This window comes from Suricata suricatta, chromosome 11 (genome assembly GCF_006229205.1).
Source record: "Suricata suricatta isolate VVHF042 chromosome 11, meerkat_22Aug2017_6uvM2_HiC, whole genome shotgun sequence".
Taxonomy (NCBI): Eukaryota; Metazoa; Chordata; class Mammalia; order Carnivora; family Herpestidae; genus Suricata; species Suricata suricatta.
In genome coordinates, this window is record NC_043710.1 from 44,447,252 (window position 1) to 44,471,262 (window position 24,011).

Sequence of the window (24,011 nt, forward strand, 5' to 3'; positions counted from 1 at the left end):
CAGTTAGGAAATACACAGTCCCAGCCAAACACCAAGCCCCCAGCACTGCTCTAAGCTTTTCAGACTGGGTCATCGCTGCAGTGACTTGATTCAGGATGAAAAGTTAGGCTGCTTTTAGTTTTCTCACCAGGGAGAAATCATGGGCGTGGGATGTGAGGGGGAGACTGGAGTTGTTGTCTTGATGAAATTTAAAAGGTGGGGCTAGAGGTAAATGAAAATATTTATAGCTTCTCAGTATCAGGAGGGAAAATCCCTCCTTCTCAATTTAGAAGAGAGCACCCATAAATTAGCACATTCTGCAGAATCAAAAAGCCAAAGCTGTCGGTTATATTCTGATCTCATTAAGAGCTCTGGATTCTGTAGCAAATGTTAAAATAATACCGACATGTAAATTAGATCTCAAAGAGAAATGGACAGACCCAGTTAGCAGAGCATTTTTTTTTTTGCCCTTATAAATATCTTCAATCCTTCCGCTCTTTTGGGTACTGACTGGGCGTGAAGTGAATTTGCATATTATTACAAAGCGAAAAGTGTGAATACAGCCAGCCAGCCAGCCATCCTGTTAAAAATCTGGGTTGAAACCACACGATTTGCTGAACAACAAATTCACATTGGAGAGGTATCACCAATGCTGCCTAGAAACACCCCCAGGATGCCGGGGTGTAGGAAACCAAGCCAAGCCCAGCTTCAGAAACACAAGGATTCCACTGGGTAAACAAATTTGCATCTCTTTCTGTGGGACTTGGTTAAATTTAGAAGAGCCCCGGTGAAGGGGCTGGACACAGGACTAGGGCTCACAGACCAGCAGACAGCCCAGGTCTGCAGCTTTCAAAATGTTGGGAATCAGATCTGTCTGCTTCGGAAATTTAGAACCCTCCATTGAAAAGTTCAGCAACTCGGACTGAGAGGCAGTTATTTCATTTCAAACGCTGTACTGACTCTAAAAGCGGGATTTATGGCAACAAAAGGTTCTTTTATCGTTAGCGTTATCTTTGTTTTCAATTTGCCTTTTTTTTTTCCTTAAAGCACAGAGAGGCAGGAACTCCCCCATCATCGTCACCCCTCCATCCGGCTCCTGCTTTTACTTGTTTGCACCCAAATTTTGATTCTCTGATTTGCCGAGGGCCACTGGCCACCATCGGGGTGGAGAGAGCTGCCACTGAACAGACAGTGCCCTGCCTCTGAGCGCTGGCAGGAAGCCACAGCCCTCCGTGCTGAGTCAGCAGCCAGGCTCTGGCGGGGGCACATGTAACGTTCCTGGGGAAAGGCCCTCCCCGTCATAAACACTCATGCAAACAATTCATCGCTGAGCAGAGAGCTGGAGTCGGCTGCTCACACTTAAAGAGATCCACAGTTGAGCTTGCCTTTTGGTCTGAGGATAGTTTTTAAAACCCATGCCAGAGAGCACAGCATAGGTCAACATTAAAAAAATAATCGTGTCTGTTAACAGCTCACCCATGAGGTTTGTTGGAGGTTTCTCCCCAGCCCTCCCTTTTCCTCTCTTTTTCTCTTTTCCATTGTTAGCTAAACACCAACTGCTCATCCGTTCCGGTTCTGAACTGGTTTGGAGATTTGGACCGCTTTACATCAGAAGGAACGAGCAGCGAGCCAGACCCCTGACAAAGGGCAGAGGAAAATTCCTGATGCTACTTTGCACAAAGGTATTTAAGTTTCAACTTCATTTCAGTCACAGCAGCTACTGACAAAAAGCCATAGCTTAAGGAGCAACAGTTCCCTGGACGCACATCATTCAGTATTATATTCAGGCCAATGCTCATGGCTGCCGGTGTTAACTTTTGCAGCAAAATGATGACTTATGCAGGATCGTTCCAGGATTTGACAATGCGCAAAATCTCAAAATTTTGGGACTTCCAAGTGTATCTGCACCTGCAGATTTGGCAGCGTTTTCAGATGTACAGTTCGGGAAAGAAACAGAAGTATTAGAGTGCAGTACCGGAGCAGTGCGTACACTGTCCTTGGCAGTGAGACTTTCCCGTGTGTATAAAAAGACCTCCGGAGACCACAACGTAAAGGGTCACTGAAATGATGAACAGTGAAAACTGAGCCAATTGAAAACAACTCTAATACTGACGTCCTTACAGGGAACGCAAATTGGTGGCTCCTAGGAACCAAAGCACAGCCAGCCACTGCAGCCAAAATGCCTCGTCGGGCCATTCGCTGACATGCACAGTGTCCAGGGACGTTATTTTACCTGTTTTCTGGTCCTCGTCTTGCCTGTCCTGAGTTTGATGTATCTGGCTATCAATTCATTCCTACCTGAAAGAAAAAAGAATTTACAATAAGATGGGTTACTTAAAAAAAAAAGTCTCTGAAAGCTAAGAAAAGAAGTTAGAATCAAGAATTTTCAAGTTGGAGCTGTAGATTTATTCACAGAAACATAACACAGTACGACAATTTGCAAAAATATTTGCTAGGGGAAATTACGGTGAAGGGCATTTAATTATGAACTAGGATCAGCAACTGAGGGGAGAAATGTACCTTTTTGTTTCTTTACACGTTTGTGCCTAAACAGGTGGTCAACTTGTATGAGCAATAAACACGAGGCTTTGCGCGAGAGTCCGCAAGCCCGTCTCCGCCTTAGGTTTCAGGCCCGTTGGGCCTCACCCACCTTTCTATCCCTAGTTAACTCCAGTCAGAGTCCTGAGAGCCACTGGAAAAGGAACTGCTGTGACCACAGGAGCTCTACAATAATAAGGGGCTAACGACATTCCCTAAAGATGGTCACTGTCCTCGTAACTAACTATATATGAGATCACGTTCATGGAAAAGAAAAAGAAATGACTTAACCTCCTCAAAGATTTAAAACCTGTAGGGGAAAGAAAATGCCTACAAGAATAAGCAAAAACCTTCCGGCTCTACCCCACCAGGAGATATATGTCACAAATAAGTCATCTGACTACAAAGAATGATAATGTCATGGGAAAATGTGTCCCTGAAGCTAAGTGGGGAAAGTTATTAATAACACGACATGAAATAAAACCCCTCTCCTTCCGTTAACTATGTTCATTAGCTGTAGAGCTGGTGGTAGAATTCAGGCTGCCTTACTTCACAGCCATTCTGCATAACGGAAGAGGGCAAGAGCTTTGTCTGCTCTCCCACTGCCTGCCCAGCACCCAACACACTGCTGGGCACACAGAAAGAACAATCAAGGAAGTAACACAGCCTCTGGTGAGAGAGGAACAGCACCCCTGCCCCCGCAATCTCCCTGGCAGAGTAGAGAACTGGCAGCACTAATGCGGACCAAACCAAGAGTGTCCTTGTGGAAAGCCCACTGGAGGAGTCTAAAGACTCCCTCAGCACTGCCTAGAACATTCCTGTCATCATGGCTCTGTCTGCTGCCTGTCTGTGTTAGGACCGTGCAGATCAGGGCCACCAGTGGAAGGCACAGGAATTGTGGAATCCTGGGGCTGGGAGGTTCCTGTGGGTCATTCACTCCCACCGCCAGAAGTCTAGATTCTTATAAGCCTAACGAAGCACTTCTTGAATTAAGGAACCAGTCTACTTTATCTTAAACCATATTTAAGAATGAAAAGGGGCGCCTGGTTGGCTCTGTCGGTTGAGTGTCTGACTCTTGATTTCAACTCAAGTCATGATCCAAGGGTCATAGAATCAAGGCCTATGTGGGTTCTGCACAGAGCATGAAGCCTACTTCAGATATTTTCTCCCCCCTCCCCTTCCACTTTGCCGTGCTCACACACTCTCTAAGGGAAAAAAAAAAGACCCCCCCCCCTTATTTGGAGCTTCTTAGAACTTTCATCCCCAGATTTTCCTTGTTCCTCTTAACATGATTCTCAGATATTGACAACTTTCAGGTCTTACTGGATTTGTACCTAGGCCAAACCTCCTCTGTTCCTCTGTTAGCTGTGGCAGTTTCTGGAACGCTACCACAGCCAACCCGTGAGCATCCTTTGCCTAATTTCCCTTCATAGGCTAGAGCCCAGAACGGGAGTGGTGCTCTTCCTATGACAAGTCCACCGTAGAATGAGTCTATCATCTCCTTCATCCTAAATATTCTATTTCTATTAATGCAGCCTAAGACTGCATTTGATTTGGGGGACCCACAATAAACTGTCAATTTATGTCATTTGAGCTCATAGAGGTCTTTTTCAAATAGACTACTGTGTCCTGTCTTTTCATGCACAGTTGGGACTTTTCAGATCCAAATTACAGAAGCTTACATTTATTGCATCTGCACCTCATCCGGTTAGATTAAACTTATCATTCCAGCCTGTCAGGATCCTCTCAGATCCTCATTCTTGTCTGAACCACAGGAAAAGGATCTCTAAATTCAGGTTTTAACTGCTTCTCTGAGCATTCTGTTTCAAACTTTTGAGAACTACCAATATCCCCTGTAGTGTCATTGGGTCCACTTCTCCACCTCTCAGATGGTTGTACAGATTTTGCAATTTGTCTCAAAGGCTCGCTGACAGCAGAGCCCGGCCAGGAGTGCCTCGTTACCGGAAGCCAGACCTAAGTGATAATGTTTGCAGACGAGCCAAGCATCCTCCAGCTCAGGGCCTCACCGTGCGCCCTGTTTGGGGCTGTCTGAGTGGCCAGGGTTCTGTATTAGATGCAATTTCATCTGAACCTTGTCCAGATGGCAAAAACACATCCCCTGTCCCGATACCCATTTTCTGTGAAAGCAGACAAGGTCGTGTGACCTGCGTGACACACATGAACACCCAGGACAGCCACATGTGACCATACACAACCAGGGGTCCATGCAAATGACACCCCCGGAGCTAAACAATGTCAAATCAAACTCGGACTCAAGCACTTCTAAAAATTACTATGTCTGCAACAGGGCGTCACTGAGCTCTGAGCATGTGCAGAGCACAACGCGACCGCCACCATTTCACTGAAGCTTGTTGTGACTCTCATGTCCCTGTTTTTTACATAAGTGAGATCACCTTTCAAACCCCTGTGCTCTTTCTTTCATACCATGTTTGAAGCTGTGAAGGGTAATTAATTTGAGGTTTCTGTGTGTTTCTTGCCTCCACAAGGAATACTGCTTTTTCAGATGTTAAATTCAGATTCAACTAACTCTGAGCGCCTACCTATCTAGTAAGTCCAGTGTTTGCGAATCACTTTGTTTCATGTGAATTTTTTAATCACCATGCGGGCATCTTTGTACACAGAAACACTATTTGGGCTTACCTGGTTTTTAAAAATGTATGTTTTATTCATTTATTTAAAAAACAAGGGGTGGCTCAGTCAATTAAATGACCAACTTCAGCTCAGGTCATGATCTTCTGGTTGGTGAGTTCGAATATGTGTTCAAGCCTCGTGTCGGGCTCTGTGCTGACAGCTCAGATCCTGGAGCCCTACTCTGGATTCTGTCTCCCTCTCTCTCTGCCCCTCCCCGCTCATGGTCTCTCTTGCTCTCTCTCCTTCTCTCTCAAAATTAAATAAACATTAAATAAAAAAAGATGTAAACACTCCATTTAGTTCATCCTTAAGTTTTAAGCTCAACTTACATATCCTTTAATTTTTATAATCATTTTCGATGGGCCATTCAAATAATGTTTGGTCCATTTTACAAAGCTAAGTAAAACTCCTTTAAATGTTCAAAACTACGTATTTAATTTAGAATATATTTATTTCTTTTACTTACTAGAATTGCTTGACTTCACTTCCAAAGCCTTCCCTTAAACAACTCTTAGAAACTAACAAATTATCTTAAACGCTGTAATACTGCTTACAAATGTGTAAGATTTCTCCCCTCCCAGAAATCAACTTTAAACAACTACTTCACTGCACTTTTTAATTTGGAAATACACGCTCACCAGTGGCATGGGTCAAATTATTTTAAATAATTACTCGAAACATCAAATATGTATAAATCCTCTAAGTCAAATATTAACACTGTGGCTTTGATTCTATTAAAATCTTCTATTTTCAGTTCTAAATCTAAATTAAAACATGCCAACCTATCATAGAAACAAGGATGGCATTCCAAAGACTCTGGAATATCTTTTAGGCACCTGGGGTTGTACATACTTGGGGGAAATCAACGAAGTTCTCAAGGGATATTGGTCAGTGACCTTGACAAGGGCACAGGTAATTTAGGAAGCCTAGAAAGTGGTACCCAAAGTACTGGAACATCTAGGCCTTTAAGGTCAGATTACATTTTCTCCAACATTTTATTATGAAAAGCTTCAGACCTACAGAAGGTTTATTTAATTTTAACAGAAGGAATCGCACAACGCATAGCCACTTCCTAGATTCTACCCTTGCTTTTTCTATACTTGCTTTGACACGTCTTTCCGTTCCTCTGCCCATGCACCAACTTGTCTTATCTTCTTGCTGTTGTTGCATTTTGTGTTGTGGCGGTGGTCACAGGCATGAGAATGCTTTTCCTAAGACTTCAACATGTGTGTCATTAATGTGATAGGACAGATTCTGACAGGGACAATAGCGGGGCATGAAAGGACGGCTGTTCCACATGGAAAAGCAGAATTTCTTTCAACATAGAAGCAGGAATCTGGAACCTTCCACGATGACACCTGCCAGCCCTTCAGCTGCCTTGACGACCACACCTTTCCTTTCTGAGCCCAAGAGCTTCCGAGTCTATGGTCCGAGCCCGTAGCATTCACGTCTCACCTCCTTCGCACTTTTCTATAAATATTTGTGATAGTTTATAGAGCTCAGTGACAATGTCACACTTCACCACTAAGTGTCATTATACTACAGCAACTTTGTGGCATAAAATATCCTTTAGAACCCCCCCCCCCCCCCACTTCCCATAGGCGGTAGGCAGTGGCGAAGACAGACAAAGCCCGACCCGCCATGTTCCTACGGTGATCCTCACCGGGCACCGTGATCCAGCCTTTATTTATTCTTCCTTTCTCTGAAAGCACCTGACACGGTTGAAGAGTGAGTCATCACCATTGCTCTTGGATTGCTGCACAATCTCCCGCTAAAGGGACAAAGGGAAGCTAGACTCTAGCTGAAAGGCGAGCAGTCTGCCCTGGGCTTGCCTTGCCCAGACAGAAGACTGGTTAATGTTGTTGTGGGCTGGGTGTGTGATGGGATGTGGCCTCAAGGTCATGTTTGAGGCACAGCAAATGCAGGGTCTGTGGCTGGAAATTGTAGCCCAGAGATACTGGGCTTTCACAGTGTAAGAGCCACTGTGTAATTGAAAGGAGGCAGGGAGCCACAACGCAAGAAGTAAGGCATGGAACCTGGTCTTCCTGGATGTGCAGCCCGACTGAAAGGGAAACTCATACCAGGAGAGGGCTGACCAGCCCAAGGGCAGGGCAGGGGCTCTGGCCACTGCACACAGGCCCTCTCTTTGCTGGGAGGGATCCCTGAGGATCCCTCCTGTCTTTTAACCATGTAAAGAATGAGAATCAGAAAGAAAACCCCAGCTTCTCCAGAGTGCTAGAACGAATCTGTGTCAAATGGGCAGTGATGCTATGGTTGCGACCTTAGTGCCTTTTATAAGGCCTCACAGATCCTAACTCAGTGCAAGGGCCCTGCTGGCTACCAGGAGCTTCTTTGTTAACATCTTGAGCTTGCCAAGCTCCATAACTGCATGCTTAAGTGCTTTTGCCTGTATTGCCCTGGCTCATTTCTGCACCTCTGAATTCTGTTCACCTTTCAAATGCCTCCTCCTCCATGAGCCTTCCAGTTAGAAGAGGGCTCCTTCTGTCCTAAACATCCACAGCCTCTGACTTGGGCTTCCTCGCTGTGGCTCCTATTCTTTCTGCCTTAGGTTCTATTGCTCCAGTACATGCCATGGCTCCAACCAGAAGTTGCTGAGGATAAGAACCAATGATCTGCATCTTTTCTCTGCTTCCCCCTCCCAGGCAGCCCAGTGTTGGTGGAGTGAGTCACCGGCAGGCGCAGAAGTGGTGCTATATCCCTAGGATCAATCCACTTTGACACGGGATCATCAACATAAAGTGAAAACAGAAAAAGGAAAGAAGACCCAGTGGAAAGAAGCAAAGGAGAGGCCTTCCAGGAGGTGACCAGACTGTGGGACATGCCTCTGTCCTCCAATACAGCAGCAGTGCCCACATTGAGGCGAGCACGTAAAACTGTCCAATGCTTTGTATAGAACACCATCCATCTACACTGGAGAGAAATCCTTCTTGTAATTATTTCTGGAAGGAAAATAAATATGAACGAAGTAAGCATTTCTAATGGCTCATTCTCTATGTAGCAGTAAAGAGATGCTAGACGATCACCTTTTAAATTCTCGAATGAATAACGGAAGTAGCCTTAACACGTTATGCCTCTAGTTGCTGCCCCGCCCACTCCATCCCATCCACAACTACCTATGAAGCACACTCTGGCTTGGCCACTCTACTGCTTTGAGACCTTCGATGGCCTACTGCCTACAGTCTAAAGGCCAAACCGCTTTAGTATAGTACTCACTGTTGTCCCAACATCTGGCCCTAACTCTTTGTTGTCAGGACACACCACTTCTGCCAGCACCTGAATCCATTTTGTCACCATCAAAATGTACGTATAGCTTGCAGTTCCCTGAGCCATCCTGCCATTCTGAGGTTTTGCTCACAGTTAAGACAATCACTCAAAAAATCCTTCCAGGGGTGCCTGGGTGGCTCAGCTGGTTAAGCAGCCAACTTTGGCTCAGGTCATAATCTCATGGTTCATGAGTTCGAGCCTTGCATCAGGATCTGTGCCAAGAGCTCAGAGCCTAGAGCCTGCTTTCCATTCTGTGTCTCCCTCTCTGTCCCTCCCCTACTTACACTCTGTCTCTATCTCAAAAATAAATAAATTAAAAAAAAAAAATCTTTCCAGACCCCCTCCCCACCACCGCTGGCCCCTGGCCCAAAACACACATGAGGCAGGGAATGGGTGAAGAGGAGTGAGCCAGGGAGCCTGGAGCTCACCTCACAGACCAGCATTTGGGAAGGGCTGCAACGCAACAAAGCAAACTGGTAACAGGAGAGAGTGTGACTTATAAACAAATCGCTCAGCATGGCTCAGCTCTGATCAGAATGTAGCAGAGAATCACCATTTGGCTCTGGGCCCATGATGCCTTACTTCTGCGTGTGTCAGGGCACTGCCCGCATTCTGGCTCAAGTAAGAGCTCCTCGTGTAACAGACCATAAGCTCCTTAAAGGCAGGGTCTGTGTCTATACACACTCAAGGTGTATACGGAATTGAATATGGGTGTACATGAGACAGAAGGGAAGCTATGCTTGGTGCCCTAGATGGCAACCTAAACCGACCCCCTACCACAGCCTCTCAGGGAAGTCTTCACTCATCTTTGGAGCATTTGCCTTTTCTTTCGAAGCCACATCTGATTATGTTGCTTTCTTACACTCCTTAGCCCATTTCTGTAGAGGGCTCCTCTACTCCAGTACAAAGAGCTTGGTAGACGCCTCCAAGTCACCGCCATGCTTTTCCCGACCTCCATGCCTTCGTTCAGACCATATGTTCTTTCCCTTCTCCTATGCCTGCAAACTCCTACTCATCCCTGTAAGCCCCAACTGAAGTATTTCCTCCCTGAAGTCTTCTGGGACCATCTAAAGCGAGTTCTTCATTTTCTCCCTCAGGTCCCCCTGCTGTTCTGCACGATGACTGCCCATCTAGGGAACTACTCATTCCCCAGTCTAGGACTGTAACTGCTCCATGGAAAAGAATCTATCTCGTTCTCTCTGATGGAAGATCTGCCACCTATTAAGTAGGTACTCAGTGTTTTCTTTTTTTTATTTTTTAATGTTTATTTTTGAGAGAGAGAGCAGCACCAACAAGATCACCTGAAACCTGTAAGCCCTTTTACAGTTACAACTACTGCAGTGACAGGCAGTTTTCCAGACCCTTGTTCGGTTCTCTTCACTTCGCACAAGGGGGACCAGCACGTGCCCCTTTCCTCCTCGCCTCTTCCTACCTGCACCGACCTCCAAATCCCACAGGAATATGGACCCGGTCCAAAAAAAAAAAAAAAAAGAAAGCTAATCTCAACATCAACCCAGGAGAGTCTTGTTAATGAAAAACTTTGCTAAGAACATTCTGTTTATTTATTAATTATTTGGCCTTTAAAGAAGTGTGACATCCACACATTTGAAGTACCAAAAAATTACTGGGTTTTCATGGGAAATCTTTAATGGTGGCAATGCTGCAGACTTGGGTTTTGTTTTTGATTCAGAAGTAGGGCTGCCTACCTCAATCTTTCTGGGGATGTTGGACTTGGACTTGTAAGCTGTGTGAATCTGAGCAACTGGCTTAACTTCTCTGGACCTTTATTTCCTCACCTGTGAAATGGGGATCAAGTATCTGCCCCGGAGGATCGCTGCATGTGTTAGCAATGACGCGGGAAGGGTCTGTCCCCTCAGAGAGATTTAAAATGGCCACGGAACTATTTTGTAGGGGCAGCGCACTTGGTTTTATCATCCCCTGAACACCTACGTGAGGTCTCTGTCCAGAACACCACCCTGCACGGCATCTTGTACTAACAGACAGCGCTTCTACCTTCAGGGTTCGGATCACCAAACCGCTTCGCCACGTTGCACAGAACGTAGTTCTGGACATGTTGGCAGCATGCTAGCCTTTAGAAAGGATGTGGCCGCAGAAATCGTTTGCAAGTAAAAGGAGCCCTTTACTATGATACCTTAACATTAACGGGACACCATGCAGGCTACTCACTTGCAACAATAATCTTTTAATTTAGAAGAGACTGTTCATTGAATAAGATCGCAGGAATTAGGTTTTTGCCAAGGGCGAACAATGACCAAAAATTCTTGTCATTCGTGGCAGATTGTAAAATTACCTTTATGAACAGGCTGGCGGCACTGTGTTTAATAGCACGTCCCCCACTGGATTTCCAGAAGTGAGTTCTTAGTACATAAAAGTATCACTAGAAGAATAAAGCAAGGACTTCTGTAGCTACTAGGCGACCGCTATGCAGAGGTGTGTTACCCCTGTATCCAGTCGAAGGGACACTCCCATGGGACTGCCGGCTGCTTAGGAAACACGCTCAATAAAGAGGATTCTAAATGCCCAGGCACTTGGGAATTCTCTGAAAAATAACATGAAAACCATGATGATAAAGGACATTTTTAAAAACTGCACTCAAACTGAAGAAATATTAATCTGAGGGTTATGCCAAATGAAAACCTACCGTGTGACGCAGTGAGATGGGAGTGAGGTAGACAACAGTGTGTGAAGACCTACTGTGCGCCAGCACTGCGTAGAAGGCTGTGTTTACACATTCATAGGCAGAACTCTCCCACCTGCTATTCCCAGTTTATGAATGCTGATGAATGCTCAAAATGCTCAGAAACCCACCCAAGTAACCAGCCTGCCAAGAAGGGGAGTTGGAATTGGACTCCAAGCCTATTATGCCTTAACTTTAGACCAATAGCTCCGATAATAGCCTCAATACTACAGTATGCTAACTTCTCACAAGGCCATTGCTAAGTGCTTAGTGAGAACAAAATCTTCCTAGAAGAGGGCACAACCCAACCGTGAAGCGGACTGCATGTCCGCCGTTAAGTTCTCCATCACCACCTACAACACAGGACACAACTCCACTCCTCTTTCTGCTTTCGAGTCCTCCACAGTACAGCCCCAACCCACTCCCCTCCCTCGGTCAACAACCATCTGTTGAACATTTTCTGTATGAAAGGCATTACATGAAGCACAGCAGGAATGGGGCAGGGGGCACCCACTGAAGTGATCCACGTTCTCTGCCCTCAGAGCCTGGCATACAGGAGGGAAACTGAGGCAGAAAGCCATAGGACAGTAATAAAAGCAGGGCGTGAGGAGGATGAGTCGAACAACTAAGGAACAGTCTGAGATGAAGATCAACGTCTTTTCTCCTGTGGTTGCCACACTCCATCATCCACGCAGCTACACCGGCCACACTTCAAATGATCTCCACACCAGGAGCAGCCAAAGGCCACCACACCAGGCCAGTCATTAAGGACAAAACAGTGGCCTATACACTGGGCTTTCTATTTGAGATCGTGAACAAGCAAACCAGAAAACCTCTCTTGGTTGAGTTTCAGATTCAGGAGAGTCGACCCCTTTTTTATTCTCCTTTAAAAATTTCAAATTACCCAGGCGATATGCAATATATTCTCCCTATAAAAAACTAAAATGTTACATATATAAACCCACATTTATTATGTTTTGTTTTTTGCCTTTATTCCCGTCCCTCTCTACACGTACTGTAATGTCATGTTGGATTCTATTCCTTTTGTGTGAATGACCCAGCTTCTGCCATCCTGCCCGAATCTGCTGAGGGCTTATTACTGAGTTACCAAGCCCCAGGTCACAGGGCAATTCCCAGCTCCCTGCCCCTTAGCCTGCTCTGCCCCTTCCGCTCAGCAGACGTTGTGTGTGTTCAGTACAGGGCTTACCATACTGCATGCTCCCTGTGGGGGTTTTCACTCACCTTCTTTGACAAATTATCAGCTTCTTGAGGGCAGAGGACATCTCCCACTCCCAGTCCCTGATCCCCAAGTCCTGGCACGGTACTGAGAACATGCTACTTCCTGCTAGCACCGCTGCTGATTTTAGCCCCATCTTGAAAGAATTGTCACAACGGCACACGGGAGGTGGTGACTGAATGTTTTCTTCTACGAGATGGGAAGAGAGGGAGGAAGACAGAAGTGGCAGGACAGAAAATCACTGTGCTGGCAGATATTTGGGATATAGAGAAGAACATGACAAGGACTCCTGCCTTCGAGGAACTCACAGTCTGGGTGAATGCTCAGGGAGAGCCAAATACCCAAGAGCCTTTCGTCTTCCCGAGCTCTACGAAACACACAAGGCACCCATAATCACAACTGAGATCCTGGGGAGAGCAAAGGGATGGGGAGGGGTTGTTTTAATCCCTAGTAGAAAGAACCTGCAAAGCCCACGGCCTGCCCACCTGCCCTTCAAAATGACAATGCTTTTCATTCCCGTGATCAATTTCAGATTTACCTACCTGCCTCAATCCACCACCCACACAGAGCATAACATTTAGTATCCAACAGAGAAAAACACACATTCTAAGAAACATCTCAACTCTTTCATTGGTAGAACAGGTAAGAATGAACTGCATAAAACGCAGATGAACTAGCCAGTCACATTCTGGGTAGCCACAGTATTTTTAAAGACAAGGAACACATAGTCAATGTGGCCTCGTCTGCAAGCTCATTTGCCACACTCAAGTTTTATTTTTTTTTTTTAAGAAAAGGCAGAGCCCAAACTACTTATCCTGACATGGCTCTAGCCTTGAAGGTTGCTTTGCAAAGATATCTCAGAGTGAAATTATCCAGCAAACCCTTGTGTGGATAGAAGGTTCCACAAGTCAACAACCGCTTAAGCAGTTTAAACCAACAAGCAAGATGCCCTCTATTTAAATGCTATGAGCGAATCTATTTTAAGCCTTTAAAAATCCTCTGGGCAGGTGTTTAAGCTGTGTACAGACTGAGCCTGCCGAGACTCTGGGGGTGGGGGAGGGTGGGCTCCACTCTCCATGTAGGCAACATTTTGTTCAGACAATCTTCCTGCAGCAGGTCATGTGACAAAGGCCAAATAAACAGCATCTGGGGATTTTCAATTACAGACCTTCGCCCAGCATGCCTGCACTGTAATCTCTACCAGATGAGGCTCAGGCCTCCCTATTTTCAATAATTCACACACTGTGTACACATAACATGACAATAAGGGCATTCATGGAGCGGCCGGATTCGCAGATCAAAGCTAGCAAAGGGCCAGCTGTAAGCATGCTCTACTGCTGGACGATTCGTGCTTTTCACAGGCTTGGAAAGACACTCTGCGGGACCTGGCAAGCCGGCCTCTTTCCTATGCGGGATGCCGAGCAAACTCTGAGCATGAACCGGGCATAGTCTCCTCGGGATGGCCAGAGAGGCAGCCCGACTCCATGCACAACTGTTAGCACTGGGCAGCCTCAAACTCCAATCTGCCCCTCACAGGGGCTTGCCTTGGCTGTGCAAGACCCGTGGCCAAAGCTCTACCACTCTGGGGAGCAGGTGGTTCTTGACAACAAACCTGTTCTAAAAAGACGGCAAGGTTCCCGTACTTAAGAAACCCTTGGCCAGGTGCTGGGGTTTACAAATCCACTGGCTGCGCCGTTTCCAGGTAACTGTCACACTCCTATAAACGACTCGGGCACAAACTACACGGAGGTATATTTTAACGTCTGTCTCACAGAGTTGGGGTCTGGGAAATGAAAGAGGACACTCTGGTTGTTAGTACTGAAATCCCTACACGTTAACTCAATTAACTCGGGTGCGCACAGACCAACAGCGTTTAGGCGCTGTGGGCGTGTGAGCATGCGCGCAAGGGCTTGGAAAGCATGCAGAACGCTCGAGTCCACAACATTCCAAATCCCCATCGCCCTGCAAGGGAAGCCGCCACTGGAGGAAATTGGGACACTGCTTCTTCATCTAAAGATTTCATACCCGTCAATCAGGGCAGGAACCCAGAGCAAGCCATAATGGTGACTTCCTCGGCAGCAAACACAGGCTGCTCACCAGCTGTGGGCTGTGCATCCTTACCCTCTTTTCTCTCCCATTCAGAATGGTTTCCTCTTAATCACAATAATCCCAAAAGTGCTAAAACATATCAATCGTTGGGTAAGCCCTGCCTACAAAGGGCCAGCCGGCTGGCTTTTATGGCCTTGTCCAACAGCAGCTGATACTTCATTCAGTGACAAATCCAATTTAGCAGTTACAAGAGATTTAGCATCCCTGAAAAAATATTGGGGTTGATCTGGCACTCTAAAGTCAGCACATGTTCCGCTGCCATACTGTTGCGGAGATTACTGTGCTGTCATATTTGGATGTCTACAACCAACTGTCTCGCACCTTCTCTACCCTTGCCCCCCACGATCTAAGGATGGCGGGGGGGGGGGGGGCAACAATGTAATCTCTGGATAAAAAATACAGGCTACAACCATATTTGGGAACAGACTCAATAATGTGATTCTTAATATCCCCACACACGCACAAACACAGGCGCGGGAATAACTTGCTCTACTTTTCTAATGGGAATTTCTAGCATACTCAAGGAAAACTCCATGGGGTGAAATCGATTTTATTCTAACTTTTGGGATCTAAGTCAGCTTTGAAGAGTGAAAAGAAATAAACAACGTGTAAAGATGTCACCCTTGGGTTGAAATTCATCATATTAAAAACTACTGCAGGACTGATATAAAGATCTTGTCATTAAATTCTTCACATTTGTTTTAAAAATCAGAATGCTAAAACCTAAGAAATGCTTTAAGCCATGGTGGAGAGAATCACATACGCTGACAGAAAGAAAAATTAACTTCTGAATATTTAATATACTCAAAATAGATATTCTTTGCAGATAATCATATAAATTCAAGTTAAGAGAATCTCCTAAGAAAATAAATTGGAAAATTTAGCTATTAAAGGGACACCCAACCAACAAAATGCCATTTTTAAGCAATACCACAAGGTAGTTTATAAAATACAGTAAAAGAGAAATGATCTAATAGAAACACAGGCTGATTATTCCTTTAATATTGGGGCTTTGTAGTCAACAGTTGGTTATTTATCCCAGCTTTAACGATACCAAAAAAGTGACCACAGAGACATCTGGCTTGAAAAAAAAGTTTTCCGTGCCATAAATGAGACATTTGCAATTGTGGCTGGCAAGATATCAGTGATGGAATATTCCATACATGGAGTTCTTATTTCATGTGGTTTTTAAAACTTTATTCTCCTCTCTGGATTTTTTAAAGCATAAACTAAAAATTAAAACTAAAACAAACACCCAAAGCCTGCAGACGGGAGAAGACATTTAGCTTCTGTGAATAACTTCCATGAGATTAATATTTTGCCAATGTCACTTGTCACAACAAAAGCGGCGGCATTTATAATTTACTCTAAGGCTGGTTTAATTAAAATTCAAAAAAACACGACAAAGCTAGATTGAATTTCATCTGCCACATTGTAATTACTTACTTTGTAGCTAACTATAAACAATATTTTATTACGTCCACAAAAATGCACTTAAAAACTAACAGTAATGCAGAGACACTGGAAGAACTGACGGAATCAGTCCCATCACTTCTACTTTGAACAGAGTGACTTCTCAACTTTCATATGACATAAAAAAATGGGTCCCCATTTCTCTAATCGGAAGGGACCTAGGAGCCTGCCTGCATTACCTTCCCTTGGAGCACACAAATTTGGGGGAACCAGATCTGTGGCCCTCCCTCCCAAGACCAGGAAAGAGTCTTGCTTGGCTCAGACTCAACAATGAGACAATAGAGGCTGCCAGGCATGATGAATGACTTAAAGGCTTAAAACCACCATTTGCATCCTCCCAGATAAACAATTAGCTTAAAAAAAAAAAAAAAAAGAAAGAAAGGAAAAGAAAAAAGAAAAATCTGGAGGCAACTTCCAATACTGTCAATATATGCTTGGCAGCCGAGAGTTAGTTTGGTGAAATTAGACTTACTTTAAGACCATGTGACGGCGACATTCTCTGAAAGTGCTTTGCTGAAAAGGGAAGAAAGAAACCTTTCATTTTGGATAAAGGACAAAGTTTAGAATTTTAGAAGTTAGAAAAGGCTCAGAGACATCTAAAGTCTCCTAAAAAGCCACTATCAAGGTTTTCAGTGTATTAGATTACTGAATTTTTCCATTCCCTCTTCCTTTTAAATCCACATAATTCGGAGAGGCAGCATAATAAAAAAAATCCGCTTCTTGAACAAGGCAGGCAGGCAGAAACACGATCTGAGCATGAAAGAAAGGAAACGGCCTTCACGCACGCTTGCCAGATAAAAACCACGGGTTCTGAAACTGCACACAAGCAATTTTCTGGAGCTCGTGAGGTTCCAGGAGAGAATGCCTGAGAGAGAAGTGACAGAGAAATATCTTAACAGTCAACCTGCATTTTTCTAGAATGAATTTACAGGACAGGGCAAGAGTACCTCCGGAAGTTCAACAAGCCTCCATTAATAAATGAGGTAGCAGTGTGGTTTCCATGACGACCGAGACTCAGCGTCTCAGGAAGGCTTAGGGCATAACCACCGAAGGTTTTTCCTCAAATCCCAACTTCCCGTTTGGAGGTGCTGACAAAACCAAACATACTTTTAAGCCCAGGGATCCAGTACAGGGTTTCTTAAAAAAAAAAAAAAAAAAGTTCTCCGAGCACTGACTTGGGTCCATGGTGGGGTGGTGGCGTCACCAAATTCTGAAGCTCCATCTTGCTAGAGAGACTCGGAACACTATTTTAAAGGGGATTCAGGGGCCCTCTGAGAATGGTCTGTGAGTTAAATATATTTGCTGTACTATGATAATGTGTTAGGACAAGTTATAGATCATTATAATAGGCTCCCATGATTAACATTAGTCTGACTTGTTTTCCTTTGCTCTGTAGAAGTGATTTGAGGAATTGGGAATCAGCTTGCTCACCAGAGTGCAGCACCTGGGGAACACTGAATGCATGTCTTCAACATATGTAACCTTGAGGCTTATACTTTATGAGGTCCTGACACATTTTCAGATGAGAGCTTTCCAGATTCCTCCATAGAAACAGGGGAGTGTGGAAAAATACAGACTCTAGTAACTTGTGCCTTTAACGAGTCACTGACTTGAGGGAAAATTATTCGCCTTTTGGAGCCTCAGTTTCCCCCACAGGTCTTGTAACCCTGTAATGCTATGATGTCACAATGAGATCTGGCTACTTTTATATTCCTTCCCAACACAAGCGGCCAGAGAGCAACAGAGAGCACTGGTGTCCTCCAATCCTCCACACTCTGCTTCCGTCTGAACGCTCCAAGTGCAGAGTCTCCTAGGTCCAAACCAAAGGAAGATGGCATACTTCCCAAGACATGCAAGTAGCTACCTGAAGGACAGCTATTAGGAGAGTAGCATGGGGGTTGGGGAGGGGAGTGGGGGTTGGGATCAGAGGGATTTTTAGAAAAGCCCAAGAGCGTTACAAAGCCATGGTTCCAAAAACAATGTAAACACTGACCTTAGAGTGTCCCTTGGGGGAACAAGGATAGAGGAGAATTAAGTGCGGTCTGTATGCTTAGGTGGGGACACGCTTCGTCATCAGCACCCATCCTTGCTCTCTCAAGAGCTGTGCTAAGAGCAGTGAGATACTCTTCTAAAGGCAATCGCTAGTGAGCGCCTGTTATGGGCATATGACTTGGACACAGACGGCGAAAAGGACCCAAGGAAGGAAAAGGTACAACTTCTGCACCCACAGAACCTACAATCTAGCTACATAATGGTGTATAAGAGATGCAGTCAGGGAAAGAAAAACAAGGCAGATTCATGGTAGTTAGATATTTTTAAGGGTTTCCTTTTTAATTCTGCTCCCCCCCACCCTTTTTTCTTCCTTTCACATATGACCAGTCTGGATTTGGGTCGCTCTCTGACATCCACATAATAATGTAGCTTCCTCTGCCGGGACTGCCTTTAGCCTGTTCTCATGCTAAAAGGAGTTCAAGACAGAAACAAATTCCTGACAGCTACCACTGATAACCTGAGAAGAGAAAAAGCATCCCAGTACTCCATTTCTACTTTCAGACAGATCTGGCTGGGCAACAAACCAGCTGAAGGTCACGGAGGGTAAAATTTCCAGAACACCCCCTCCCTCTGACCCCCACCGCCCTCGCCATGAAAACGATGAAGTTGCTATCTGGGGGAGCAATCAAATGTGGACCCCAACTCTGAAAGCCACACAAAATCTAATTCTGTTCCTCTCACAAGATCACATTCAGGGAGCCGCCATGTACATACTGACCTCCCTTCACATGAAGTCTAGATCTCATTTTTCTACCTAAGAGAAAAACGAGAAGCTTCTGATGTGAATAGGGCCCCTCTATCCTGGAGAGATGTGGAGACAGCTGGGCACGCCTTTGGACATACACAGCACCACCTAGACCCAGGCATCATCTCAACCTAGACCCAGGCACCAGGGGCCAAGAAATGGGTCACTTATGCCATAAAAACAAAAATAAGTAAAAGTTGAGAAAGACTGTTTCTCAGAAACAATCATCCCCATTATATGAGTTTTGATTGGCCTTTCTCTGTAATGTAATTATAGACTTTGCAGTGTGAGTGAGCAATTGGGAGCACTTATTTAGCTTGGTTTATGAAGCGAGGAGCTAGAACAGAAGAGGCCAAGCTGAGTTTGCGACAGTGAGACAGTCATGTTGGGAGGTGAGGTTGCATCCTGAGGACAGTGCCAAGTGCCATCAAATGTGCTCGAGGAGGGCGCTTAAACATCCTCCCTGGGTTCTAGAAGGAGAATTCTAACTACGGGATGAAGACAAGATGAAGGCGACTAATTGGAGGCAGGGAGGGAGGCAAGAGAGACAGAGTGACAACAGGTGGAGTGGCAAAGAAAGCCTGAATTTGGGAAGTGGCCCTGCAGCAGCAAGAGAGGGGACTGGATCAGGGGCCGGCACTAGCTGGTCTTCTTGACATGTCTCGTATGGATGGACAGGGCAGATTTCAATGGCGGCTGATAGTCTTGGCTCCAAGATGGTATTGCATCTTGGCAAAGAAGAATGCAGGAAAACCAGGGCACTGGAGCAAGGGAAGCGATCAAGTTCATGTGGGCATCTGAATTTGAGGGTACAAAAAGATGTCCATAAGGAGCTGTCCACAAAAGCAGCTGGATGTGCAAGGATGGGGATTAAGAGATTCAGGCTGAGCGGATGTACGGGTCCGGCAATCAGCCTGTGGGTGATAAGTAAGCCTGAGAGCAGCCTATCATGCCAGGAAGAGTGTAGAAGGGAAAGGGAGCTGGAGAGCTCCGAGGAAAAGGAGTCAACAAGAGGAGGCTGAGAAACTGAAAGAAGAAATATACTTGGTCAGGTAATATCATGGAAGGCAAAGTCAGACAAAGTTTCAAAAAGAGCTTAAGAAGCCACCCGTTGAAATGCTGGAGAAAGGTCAAGTAGGATGCAAGCTATGTTTTGCAGGACACGTTAAATTACATCTCTTAAAATCTACAGTAAACACACTCATGGACAAAAGTAGCTGTGGTTCTAGGTGCTGCCCACCCATCAGCCTACTGTAGAATGAGTCCTGTTTGAGACAAGGGTTCACAAGTGGGGTTCCAAAGATGAGGGGCCTTTCGGAGGTTGACATGACTCATATGGTCTCATATGCTGGACTCTGGTCACTGACCTAGGATGGGGGTGGGGGGATGAATGGAAACAAAACGCAAGAGCAGTGACTGAATGGTGTGTGGTCTGGGAGAGAGCGTTGACAAAGCAGGCCTGTGTCTGGCAGCCCTGCGGGAGAGTATGGAAGGGAGGTGAGGCAGCGGGTCCACTTTCCCAGATCTGAGCAGAGACTGGGGAGCGCAGGGCGACGCCACTCTCTGGTCACTGCAATCAGTCTGGCTAAGAACACAAGAGAAGGTAGTGACAATATTCTGTGAGAATCAGCTGGCAACAGAGAATGGATAATATGTTTTATTAGTATTTACAGATTGTGTGCTACACACGCTTTATATTAGTGAAAACTTTAGTCAACATATATGGGTACGTGTGTGTGCATGCACATGTGTGTTTTAAAAGTCACCAGGGAGCCTGGGTGGCTCAGTGGGTTAAGCGTCAAACTGTGACTCAAGTCATGACCTTGCAGTTCCTGAGGTCAGGCTCCACATTGGGCTTTGTGCTGACAGCTCGAAGCCTGGAGCCTGTTTCAGATTCTGTGTCTCCTCTCTCTCTGCCCTTTGCCCACTTGCACTCTCTCTCTCTCTCAAAATTAAATAAACATTAAAAAATTGTTTTTAAATATGTCAGACTACCAGTGGCCAACAGCCCTTTTAGTCAGTGCTTCTAAAAATTTCGCCAAAGGAAGGGCACCTGGGTGGCTCAGTTGGTTGAGTGTCAGACTCTTGGCTTCACTCAGGTCATAACTGATTTTTCATGGGATTAAGCCCCACTTTGGGCTCTGCGCTGTCAGCTTGGGATTCCCGTACCCCTCCCCTGCCCCTCCCCCATGCATGCACACTCTTGCTCTTTCTTTCAAAATAAATAAATAAACTTTAAAAATAAATAAATGTTTCACCAAAGGGGCAAGCAGGTTCCGAAGTCAACTAGAGATGTCACATTTGAGTGACATCTTGTGAGTTTCTCCAAGATGATCCAACCAACTCCCACAAGTTAGAAATCCCACAGTCACAAGTGCCTTCTTCTGGCTCTCCATCCATACATCATCCATTCGGCCATCTGTAAACACACAACTGCATAAACATCTGCCCCTCAGGTCCATCCACACTTCTCCTACACCCTCACCATTTCCTTCCCACTCTTTCCCAGTAGCCTCCTAACTGCTTCCTGGTCGTTCATTTCTCCCACTCTTACCCTTCCTTAAGGCTACAATGAGGGTGGCCTTACATAATTAAAATATGAAGTCTTCTCCCAGTGTCTTCAGTGCCTCCTCCAATCCCTGGGCTTTCTATCAGGGCAGTCGCCTGCACCGGGACTGCTAGCTCTTGCTGCTACCTGCAGACTGCAATCCACAACCCCCAACTGGGGGTCCCCTGCTCTTACTCCTTGTACTCTCCTACTCTCAGAACCGCCCCCAACATCCATCATTTGTTCCCATTTGTTTCCGGAAAGGGGCTTTTCCCCATCATCCCTCCATCCCCAGCCCCCAGGATACCACCTAGCACATACAAGATGATCAATTAACATTGACTGAATGAACGGACCAGCAATATACACACAGTATGCACCATACTTTCTGAAGCTTAGGATCTTAAAAGGGTTTTGTTTTGTTTTAAGAAAGTTGGACAGAAAGTACTATTTATTTTTTAATTCTTAAAAAAAGTTTGTTTATTTATTTTGAGAGAGAGAACCAGCAGGGGAGGGCAGGGGACACAGGATCCAAAGCAGGCTCTGTGCTGATAGCAGAAAGCCCGATGTGAGGCTCGAACCCATGAGATCATGACCTGAGCTGAAATCAGGGGTCAGACACTTAATTGAAGGAACCACCCAGCTAACCCCAGAAAAAGTTATTTAGAAAAAATTATGTATTATTTGGGAATTTTCCCAAGTCTATGAGAAAGCAATAGTTGCTCAGACTTCTTTTGTGGTAACATGTTTTGTGTTAAGAGAACTTTACAAGCCCGTTTCTCCACTTTGAGCCACACAGATTTTCTGTTGAGAAACACTTTCATGCCATGTGTGTGGTTTCTCATCTACCCAGGCCTCTTAATTACAAAATATTATCATTCAAACCAACAAAAAACAATGGAAATATTTGTAACCATTCTGCCTGGACTGTGAGAGGAACTTAGAGACTTTAATATGAGAGAGTCAGAAACGTTTAGCTCTAGGAGACACTTAAGGGATCATTTAATCTAATAATTTCAACTTGTTTTTGCAGATGACAAAATTCAAGCAAGGAAAAACCAAGAGACACGCCCACATCCACACCACTCATGAGTTTAAAGCGAGGAAGGATTCATTCCAGATCTACTCTATAATAATAAAGCTTTGGTTTGTATCAACTTCTTACCCAAACGTTAAATGTTCTCTTTAAAGTGCATCTCATCATTAACATTTAGTGAATGCATACAACAGGACCTTAATGTTGCTTCCAGCAGGATTTAAATCCAAAATTCTCCTTAATTAGAAGGAAAAACCTAATCCGGATATATGTGGAATTATGTCCCGGAGTCTATTGCGATCATAACTGCAGAATCAAAAAGTAAAGGCCCTTCTCCCCTCCAAGCATCAGAGGCCTTCGCAGAGGCCACGCAGCCCTGTTCACACTGGACATTATCCAAAGACGTTACATTGTTCCCAGGGCCCCTCCACAGTGGGATCCTCTTGAAGGAAGTCAGGTTCACAAAAGGGGGCCCATGCCAACACCAGACACTTCTGTTACCAGGATCTGTAGGGGTATGTTGTAGGTTAGGAGGCAAGAGTGTTGTTTCTAACGTCCCATAGGCTCCAAAATTCCTCTGAAGAGAAAGAATGCAAAATCTTCTCTCTTAGTCAGGTTGATGATACAGAAGAGATTTTTAAGAGAAGGTGAAGTGACTCATTTGGGACAAATCCAGTGGGTCCTCAAACATGAAAGATGATGAGGTAAAGCAGTCCTGTCAGTCCCTGCTTTAACCCATGATGAGCCATCCCACCAGGGCTCCACGGCTGGTCCTTCCTGCTCTGCCCCTCAGACCAAGCCCCCCATACCCACCCCACCTCAGGTGGGCACCTGCGAGGTTCTGCTGGGGGAGGCATTCTGGTCCTGCATCCGTAATTACAGCCTTAAAAAGTTGGGAGTCTTCTCTCCAGCTACATTGCCTCTCTGAATCACTCATTCTCTGAATCATTTTCTATGAATCATTCCTTCATCCACAAAATGTCTGAATCACTTCAATTTCACCTACTGAGATATACAGAGTAACAAGATGCGAACTGTATTCTGCAACACTTGGTCCTAAGAATCTCTGCTTGTAATTTCTAAGGGCACCTACGTTCAAGCATTTCCAAAAATACTGGATGCATCTTGAACCCTTGACAATTTTAAGCTTCCTTTATGTCGTTTTTCCAACTTTCTTCTTTCCTGATAAGAGGGCTGGCCCATGTCTTCAGTCTCTTCTTGCCCAAAGGAGGTCTCCAGGGTCACCTCATTGCCAGGAAGTGTGCTTCTCTCTTTACATCCTCCTGCAGGAGCCGTTTAGCACTGGGTGTGGTATTCCAGGGGCCAGCACCAAACGGCAGGTATAAAAACACAGATAACAGATCTAATAGAAGAGGTGGCTGGTTTAGAAAAAGAAGCCTCAGCTCAGGGGTAGGGACACCGGGTTCAAATTCCAGTTTGAACTTATCCTGACCTCAGTTTTCTTATATGTAAGAAGTGTCTAATATTCCCTTACAGAACTGTTGTGAAGCTCGATAAAGAACATTCCTATGAAATCAGTTGGCACAGTACCTGGCAAGTAACAAATGCTCTGTACCTATTAGCTGAATCCAAAATTAGGTGTAAATAAATTCATTTCTCATTACCATTATAATTTCTCATTCACATCATTTTCAATGC

The 24,011-nt window shown here is 45.1% G+C and overlaps 1 protein-coding gene and 1 long non-coding RNA gene across 8 annotated transcripts in view; one reads left to right on the plus strand and one right to left on the minus strand.

Moving 5' to 3' along the window:
- TEAD1 (TEA domain transcription factor 1) overlaps nt 1-24,011 on the minus strand; it is a 174,881-nt gene that overhangs the window by 71,272 nt on the left and 79,598 nt on the right. For all 6 annotated transcript variants that reach the window (XM_029957500.1, XM_029957499.1, XM_029957498.1 and 3 more), the window contains exon 2: nt 2,213-2,277. In XM_029957500.1, coding sequence (XP_029813360.1) covers nt 2,213-2,277 — 65 coding nt within the window. The remainder of the gene's footprint in view (nt 1-2,212; nt 2,278-24,011) is intronic.
- LOC115306927 lies at nt 17,703-23,985 on the plus strand. 2 transcript variants are annotated; one of them, XR_003915495.1, is made up of 5 exons: nt 17,703-17,827; nt 18,026-18,180; nt 22,350-22,462; nt 22,968-23,056; nt 23,850-23,985. It is a non-coding gene; the product is annotated as an uncharacterized LOC115306927 (long non-coding RNA). The 2 variants fall into 2 exon arrangements; XR_003915494.1 differs by lacking the exon at nt 22,968-23,056.